This window comes from Pinus tabuliformis, chromosome 3_2 (assembly GCF_031772625.1).
Source record: "Pinus tabuliformis cultivar Carrire ecotype Pingquan chromosome 3_2, CPIR1, whole genome shotgun sequence".
Taxonomy (NCBI): Eukaryota; Viridiplantae; Streptophyta; class Pinopsida; order Pinales; family Pinaceae; genus Pinus; species Pinus tabuliformis.
In genome coordinates, this window is record NC_142302.1 from 1,006,832,102 (window position 1) to 1,006,841,021 (window position 8,920).

At 40.0% G+C, this 8,920-nt stretch overlaps 1 protein-coding gene across 1 annotated transcript; it reads right to left on the reverse strand.

Moving 5' to 3' along the window:
• Positions 1-7,683: 7,683 nt before the first annotated feature.
• On the reverse strand, positions 7,684-8,238 carry LOC149184006 (uncharacterized). Its single transcript, XM_089415181.1, has one exon. It carries the CDS (start codon positions 8,236-8,238, stop codon positions 7,684-7,686), a length of 555 nt encoding a protein of 184 aa, XP_089271307.1.
• Positions 8,239-8,920: the final 682 nt, after the last annotated feature.

Sequence of the window (8,920 nt, forward strand, 5' to 3'; positions counted from 1 at the left end):
TCCCATCTGCACCACCAAACCCTAGTTAGCACAAGATCACAATCATTCCACACACTTAAAGGAAAAATACAAAAACATATCTTTCATGATGCAAGTAGTTTAGATCCATGCATTTGCACTTATTAGAGGTAACAACAGCATTGGTAGAAGTTTCATTCACATTCTTCGCATTATAGAGGTTAGACTAGTTAAATTAGGGTTTCCTGGGTTTACATGCTTTGATTTGCTTTCAGTCCATTTTGTCAAGTAGAGTAGTTTTCCTTTGAGAATAGCTTTCGTCCATCAATTAGCAAGCTTCTTCTGAGAGCCTATAGAAGTTGGCTTGAGCCCTAGCGGACTTGTGCCAGCTGACCAAGTGACAGTTGCGACAAGAGCTAGTACTTGTGCATATAGCACCGTCGCTTCCAAGTTTGTACGAACTATCGGGTTGATAAAATGAAAGACAGGAAGCCCCAGGAGTTGTAGCATTATTGCTACAATACTGGAGCTCACCAGAAGGTAAGCCTTCATGACATCAACTTTCTAAGGAAATTTGCTTTGGTATTGTCTTTACTGTGACTAGACCCACTCTAGGGCTAGAGGGGTTGCCTCTATCCGTAGAGGGAACTTGCATGTGTCACACAAGAAGTTAGAGAGAAAAATAAATAAAAATAATACCTAATTAATGAAACATATTGTAAATAGATAATATTTATTAATAATTTAATTTTTTCAAGTATATATATATATATGTGTGTGTGTGTGTGTGTGTGTGTGTGTGTGTGTATATATATATATATATGTATGTATATATATGTATATATATATATATATGTATCTATATATATCTATCTATATATATATATATATATATATATATATATATATATATATATATATCTACATATATATATATATATATATATATAGATACATATATATATCTATATATCTATATACATATATATATATATATATATATATATATATATATATATATATATATATATATATATATACATATATATATCTACATATATATATATACATATATATATATATATATATATATACATACATACATACACACCCACACACACACACACACACACACACACACACACACACACACACACATATATATATATAGATATGCGTGTGTGTCTGTGTGTGTGTGTGTGTGTCCGCGTGTGCATGCGTGTGTGTAAGATTTGATATCATACTACAAATTGAACTATGTTGGGAGGTCAACCACATTTCTACTAACCACCCAAATTATTAAAAATAGTACTGCATCCAAATCTAAGGAGAAATTGTAGGGTGATAAGGAGTTAGAGGGAAAAGGATTCAATAATAATTCAATAGAATCCCTCCATAATATTAAAGGGAAATTAATATAATAATAAATATCCTTCAATAATAATAATTCAAGAATAACTCATGAAAATCTTTCTATGCCCATGAGTTAAATAAATATCTAATGAGGGGTTGCCACATGATATTTTTGTTGGGGAATATGACCACAAGATGGGGGCCTTAGCCTCTGATCATCATAAATCTCTATCCAAGATGAACTATGATGCATGTCATATACCATTGGAATTAGCACGATAAGGAGCATCTAGTGATAATGGTCTTAGGAGCAAACCCACTGATCTTCATACTCAATGTCATCAATAAGTGTGGGGATTCTAGGTGTATCGGGTCTTCTCCACCATTGGAGATTCAAACAATGCAATCTAGACAAATATTAAGAGTGTTCAAGCAGCGATGTTGGCATCAATGAAAACACCATTCAACACTACATTGAGTCAACCAACGATTGGTTTCTATTTCGACAGGATAGCCTGAGAGAGAAGCCATGGGCCATTGGACTTCTTGATAACCATTTCTACATTTACTTAGGCTTATGACTAAAATTTTCCACATCATTAGGAAATCCCCCATCATTAGTACATGGATCTTCTGATATAAGCTTGGATTTGGGTTCCTTTCTTTTCGAGTTTTTGTCTTTTTTTGTAGCATAGATCCAATGTATGTTTGGATTCATTTTCTTATATTAAATCTAGTTTTAAGCTCTTATATTGACCATATCAACTAACTAGAGATCAATCCAACTATTGTACACATATAATTTTCACATAAATGGGTTTTATAATATATCCTCCATATACATCATAATTGCATTTAATTTCTAAGAAATTTATCATAAGGGTGCCATACAAGTTTAATATTTCCTTTAACTAACAAAACCGCAACCTACAAGTTCAATTAAAATCCATATAAGAAAAAAACATGGTTGTATAACTTTATGAAATGTAGGAAATTTTAATTTAACCACATAATATACGACTTTAATTTTCCTAATTGATTCATGGTCATAAAAGGTAATATTTGGATTTTTGATTCATCACAATACAATGTATGATTTGTTTTTTTCTAGTTGATTCATGATTTTATAGTGTATTTTTTTTTTGTAAGCGAGTGCGGGACCTTTACATTTTTCCAAATTATTACATCAATCGCCTGCCTCTGCAGGACTCGAACCTGGGTGGGGGGAGCAACAGCCATCCGCCCCTACCATTACACCATGCACGTCATGTGCATGATTTTATAGTGTATTAATTTAACTTCCTTGGCCAAATTAAAGCTATACAACATCTAATTTATCCAACTTGTAATCAGTAACATCCAATTCATCCAAATAAGTGGTCATGATTGTATAATCAAATTCAATCCCAACTTGTGGCCATATACCTCAATTCAACCTTTTGTATAACCTTTGATAACCTTATAGTTTATGTATGAATTTCTAACTTTGCAACTTGGCAATTTAATCATTCAATTTCTCAATATCTATGCCTAATTACCAACAATTAGCTAGAATTCAACATTGGTGCCCAAATGATAGTAAGTGTCTTGAATTTCTTAAAATTCGTGCTAAATTGATGTAATTCGGCTTAAATTTCTGTTATATTTTTTTTATTTTTTTTCTGCGTAAAGACTATTTCTATTAAAAAAGAGAAAAAATATGTACATGGAGGTCGAGACCTCAGAGGGGGCAGAAGCCAGCCCTCAACCAGAGATTCTGAGACATACAGATCCTTCTATCCACCCTTTCAGGATTGAGAGACTTCGAAACATGATTTGTAAGACCCTGACATACAAGAAAATAATCCAGTTCTGTGTCTAGCACAGCAGTACTATCGCCTACTATGGCTTTGCTGATAATCATTCTGTCATACCCGCCATGGACAAAATTAAAGCAAAAACAAGGCTTGTCGAGCCATGATTTGTTGCTGCTCATCAGATTATATTGGCTCGCACCGATACAAAAATAAGAACTGAGACAAGAACAGTAACCAGAGACCCAAAACAGAGATGCATAACATAAAATAAAACAGAGCAGAGGCAAGAGTGCCACCCGTAGGCATTGAACCAGAATCCTTAGACATGTTGCGGAGAGTCGGGCGCATCCTTGTCCACCTGGCTGGAAGAGGCAATCCAAGTGATGAATTCATTGTTTGCATTCCCCTCGATACCACCATCTGGAGGAATTACCAGATTCAAGATTCTACCTGGATGATGAACCGGCTCACAAGCAAGCACCTTGCGCTAACTGGATTCTGCCGGAGGCTGAGGAGCCTCAGGAACAATGTCGTCTTCCTGCAAGTTGTCTTCATTGAACACAACCCTAGCCATCTCCCCCTGAAGGACACTGTCATCCTGAGACTGAGAGGTGGTGGTGTGGGCCGAGCTGCTGGGCTTATCCTCCTCCTCAGCAAGAATTACAGTGATGTTGGCTAACAACACTGGCCTATTGAGCCTGCTATGGAAGGTGAAGCAGGTTGTTTGAAAGGAGTTGTGCGGGAGAGGTCTAGCATGGCTAGAGGGCGAAGAGAACGGGGAGGCAGAAGCAATAGGGACAATGTTTTGAGGAGTAGAATGAGAGGCCCTGCCTCGATTACCAGTATTGCCTCGACGGCGAGAGACTCCACGACAGCGAGGCATCTTCGAATTATCAGAGACACCAGGTAAGGGAAAATGGCAGAGCCGAAGGGGGAAGGACTGAGCGCAGACAAACCAGGCAAGACTTAGAATCCAAGCGAGCTTCCAAACTACCTGAACGAAATAGGGGTGCGGGAAGAAAATCAGGCGAAGGAGGAAAGAGTCGAGGGCAATGGCGTAAACCAGACACCAGGCCATGAATAAAACATCGAGCATAGTCTCTCGAACCAAGCGCGCATTGAAGACGAACTATGCGACCATAATTCTGTACTCTGTCCAATTGATATCGCATGCCATGAAATGTGCGATCCTCATCCGCGAGCTAGGTGCAGGGACAGCTGCCTGCGAGGAATAAAACCTCATAAATGCGCAGCAGTAACACCCGCATCCGGGTGTGTATCATCCTCCTGAATCATATCATCCTTCACGATGTTATGGAAATCAGAGAGTTGATCCTCTGAGGCTATGCTAGAGATTGAACCTACAAAGAGATCTACTCCAATTTCCACTCCTATATTAGCAAGAAAATCAGCCAGCTTATTTCCTTCCTGCTTAGTGTGTTTGAAAGAAATTGCTTGATGTTGAGAAAGCCATTTGTCTATTAGCTCGAGCCTTTGAGCCATTCTCCAACTGCTACTGACCTTATGTATGGGGGAGCCCTGCATTAGTTTTGTGACCATGTTTATGATGATTTGCGAATCCCCTTCTATGATAAGCGGAAAAAAGCTTTTGTCCTGAGAAAGGGTGAGACCTCGCCATAATCCTTCCAATTCCGCTGAGTTGTTGGAGTCCCAACCTTTTGAGCCGAGAAAGATGAGTTGAGGAATGCCATAATAATCCCTGAAGACTCCCCCATAACCTGCTTTTCCTGGATTACCCTTTGAAGCTCCGTCAAAGTTGAGTTGGAATATATTGCTAGGCGGCAGAGTCCATTTTGTTGGCCTTTGTTTACTCTTAGTAGGATTATCTTTAAGAGTAGGCTTTTGATTTAAATGTATCTTCCAGTTGGCCCATACAGATTGTTCCTGCGGCAGTGTTGGAAAATCTTCTTGGGACCAGGCTTTAATAGATAGAGTCACTTTAATGTTCTGGTGTAATCTGGTCCAGATCTGCTCTATAGACATTGATTGATCCTTAAAAACTCTTCGATTCCGCTCCTTCCAGATGTTCCACATCAGTAGACCAGGAATAAGCTGCCAAAGTGTGTTTAGGAGTTTGCTTTGATATGATTCTTGACTCCAATTACGAATAGTAGCCTTAATATCCCCATGCACTCTACCTTCCTTTTGGCATTGGAAGGTAACCGTTTCCCACAGCTTCCATCCTATTTGACAGGTTTGCATTAGATGTATAGCTGATTCCTCTGCTTGCTTACAGTTAAGACATATACATGGGCCAGAGAAGCTCCTTTTTCTGAGGTTATCCCATGTGAGAATTTTATTGTGACATAGGAGCCACAAAAATGTAGACACCTTCGGCCAGTTGGAGGAATGCCAGATTTTATCCCATAAGGTGTCTTTGATTATCCTTTCCTTGATAATTATCTTATATGCTTCCCTTGTGGTGAAAGTGCCTTTCTCTTCATATCCCCATTTGAGAATGTCCGATCCTTGTGAGAAGAGGATTTGCCGCTTTTGTAATTCTGAGGAGAGAGAGAGCTGAGTTTGCTCAGAGCCATGCAACAGAATTTGTTTGGCATCCATCCATCGTCTGTATCCTTGTGTGGAAGAAGGGTCCCAGAACTGATTAACCTTTTCTAGCTGATTTATGTCTTGCTCTAGTAGGGGAAGGTCAGAGAGAGTGTCCTTGATCTTTGGGAGCTGCTGCCAGGAGTCTTCCCAAAATCTTGCTGTGTTGCCATTCTTAACTTCCCAGAAACTATGTTGTTGTATCAGATCCCTATGCTGAATGGCCGAATTCCAAATTACAGAGCCTGTGCTTATTTATGACATTCGAATTCTTTCTTCAATAGGGCTATTGTTCGCATATTTTGCTGTCCAAAGGGAGGCCCAGGGGGTGTTAGGATTTGAGAGCCATCTCCACCAAATTTTAGCTCCCATTACCTTATTACTGTGCCCTGGATCTCTTAGTCCAATACCACCAGCTTTTTTCGGAAGACACACATTGTCCCATTTGACCAGAGCCCACTTTCGATTAGGGCTTGAACTGCCCCATAAGAAGTTGCGCTGGAGATTCTTTATATCCTTGAGAACCCATTTAGGAGCTGCTAGAACAGAGAAAAGATACAAGGGCATGGAGTGAAGAACAGATTTAATGAGAACAAGTCTACTGGCCATGTTAAGAGCTCTGTGAGTCCAGAGGAAGAGCCTCGCTTCTAACTTTTCTAACAGGTCTTTCCAAGAGGAGTGCTTGAGGGCCGAAGCTATTAAGGGAGCTCCCAGGTATTTGGAGGGAAGGGATGCAATGGTAAAACCAAGAATATGGGCTATGGCTCTTTGAGTGGGAGCTGGGGTATTAAAGAAAAATATTTGAGATTTGACACGATTGATAAGGGCTCCTGAAGCTTCAGAGAAGTTCGCTAGGAGGGCTTTGAGAAGGCGAGCTTCTTGAACCGAGGGGTGACCAAAAATCATGTTATCATCCACGAATTGATGGTGGGAATAGGTAGGAGAATTGCAAAAAGATAGACCTTTGAGATGCTGGGAGAGCAGAGCGGATTTTAGGCTTCGACCTAGCCCTTCTGCCATAATAACAAAAAGAAAAGGTGAAAGGGGATCTCCCTGCCTGATACCCCTGGAAGGACGGAACGTGGGCGAAGGGATACCATTGATAAGCACAGAAAAGAACGAGGAAGACAAAATATTTGCAATCCATCTAACCCAGGCAGGGGCAAAGCCAAAGGCAGTTAGGATTTTTTGAATGTAAACCCAGCTGATACTATCAAAAGATTTAGACAAATCGATTTTAAGCAACATACCTAGTTTTTTTGTTTGCTTCAAAGAGTGGATTATTTCATGAGTTAAAATAATACCATCCATTATCTGCCGACCTTCTACATAACCAAATTGCTCGGGCGAGATAATAGGAAGGAGCAGAGGTTTCAGTCTGGTAGCTATAACTTTTGAGACAATCTTGTAAATGATGTTGCAGAGAGCAATCGGTCTGTACTTGTCTGGAGTATTGGATTCCTCTGCCTTGGGGATTAAAGCAATGAAGGTTGCATTCAGCCCTGGGTACATCCATCGTAAAGTGCGAGATTCTTCAACAACTTGCCAGACTTCCAATTTGATTAGATCCCAAAAGTTATGAAAAAAAATTGGAGGTGAATCCATCCGGACCCCGTGCTTTCCCTGCTTTCAACTGATGCACAACATTTTCAACTTCCTGCAGGCTTGTGGGCTTAAGGAGAAGAAGATTATGCTCTTCTGTAATTAGTTTTGGAATGTTCCTTAGAACTTTGTTTATAGCAGACGTTCTATCTATGCTGGGTTCTTGATGTGCTTTTTTGAAGTATCTGAGAAACTCATCTTCAATGCCTTCATGCGTCTCAATGTTGTCTCCCTGCTCGTTTTTGATGTGGGAAATGTAATTATTCATTCTGCGCTGCACTGTGGTCTTGTGAAAGAATTTTGTATTCTTTTCCCCATCCTTAAGCCATTTGACCCTCGATTTCTGCCTCCAAAGAGTTTCCTCATGTTGTGCTCTATCTAGGATTTGGGATTCGATAGCTTGTTCCTACTTTACAAGTTCCTTGGAGCATCCTTCTATAATGATCCTTTGCTGAACATTCTTCATTTCTTGATTGAGGGCTGCCTGTGCTTTGAAAATATTGCCAAAAGTGGTATGATTCCAGTGTTTAATTTCTCCTTTAAGGTGCTTTAGTTTCCGCTGGAATATAGACATCTTAGTACCACTAGAGGGATTAAACTTGAGCCAAGTTGATCTAACAAATTCATTGAAATCCGGATGAGTTAACCAAAAAGCCTCAAACCGGAAGGGACGCCTGATACTGTTGCCTGGACGGTTCCATTGGAGAGCTATGGGCCAGTGATCAGAGCCTGATACTGGAAGGATGGAAGCAATGAATTCCCCACCCAGGTGAGTTGCATTGTCTGATATTAGAAATCTATCGAGACGTGAAGCTATTTGTTGCGGTCCATCTCTTTTGTTGTTCCATGTGAACATGCCATTATTTGAAGGTAGATCTACCAGCCAGTTGTTTTGAATAAAGTCCTTTAGAATGTTTCCATCTCTGTTTCTCCTGCTTCTGCCTCCCTGCTTTTCCTCCATTCTTGCTATCATGTTAAAATCACCTCCAGATATCCAAAGCGGGTATAGCCTGTTTGAGTTAAGCTCTGATAAGGTATCCAAGATTTCAGCTTTGTGTATGGTTTCCTGAGGGAAATACACATTAGTCATATGGCCATGGGTATTGGTGCCGATTATATGAAAAATTGCTTGGATGAAGTTCTTGTTTGCATGTATATTGTCGAGTTGAATTACTCATGCATCCCAGAGAACTGTCAGTCCTCCCGACGCCCCTTGAGCATCAACAGCTGTTACTAGCCCTCCTGGCTAGGCTTTCGCTGCTATTTTTTCCAAGACTGTCGAGTTACATTTTGTTTCTTGCAAAAAGAGTATATTTGGTTTTTCCTGCATGAGCATATTTTTTAGTAGTCTGCCTTTCCTTGGGCTATTGAGCCCCCTAATATTCCATGATATCAGCTTCATTGAGAAGGGTTGGGATTGACATTGAAGTACTTGGTCAGCTTGGCGTATCTACCTGACTCAACTAGCACTTCGCCTATCTTGATAGTTCTTTCGAGGGTGGTTTTTCTTCCTCGCTTCTTGCTGTCTTTGGTGATGAACTTTCCATCCCATTGACTGCCAATCTGGACTCCTAGAGAGTACTTCTTTTGTGCGCGATTGAGGACCTCCACTAGGTTGTCCACTTGCCGGTCTGGTATTTTGT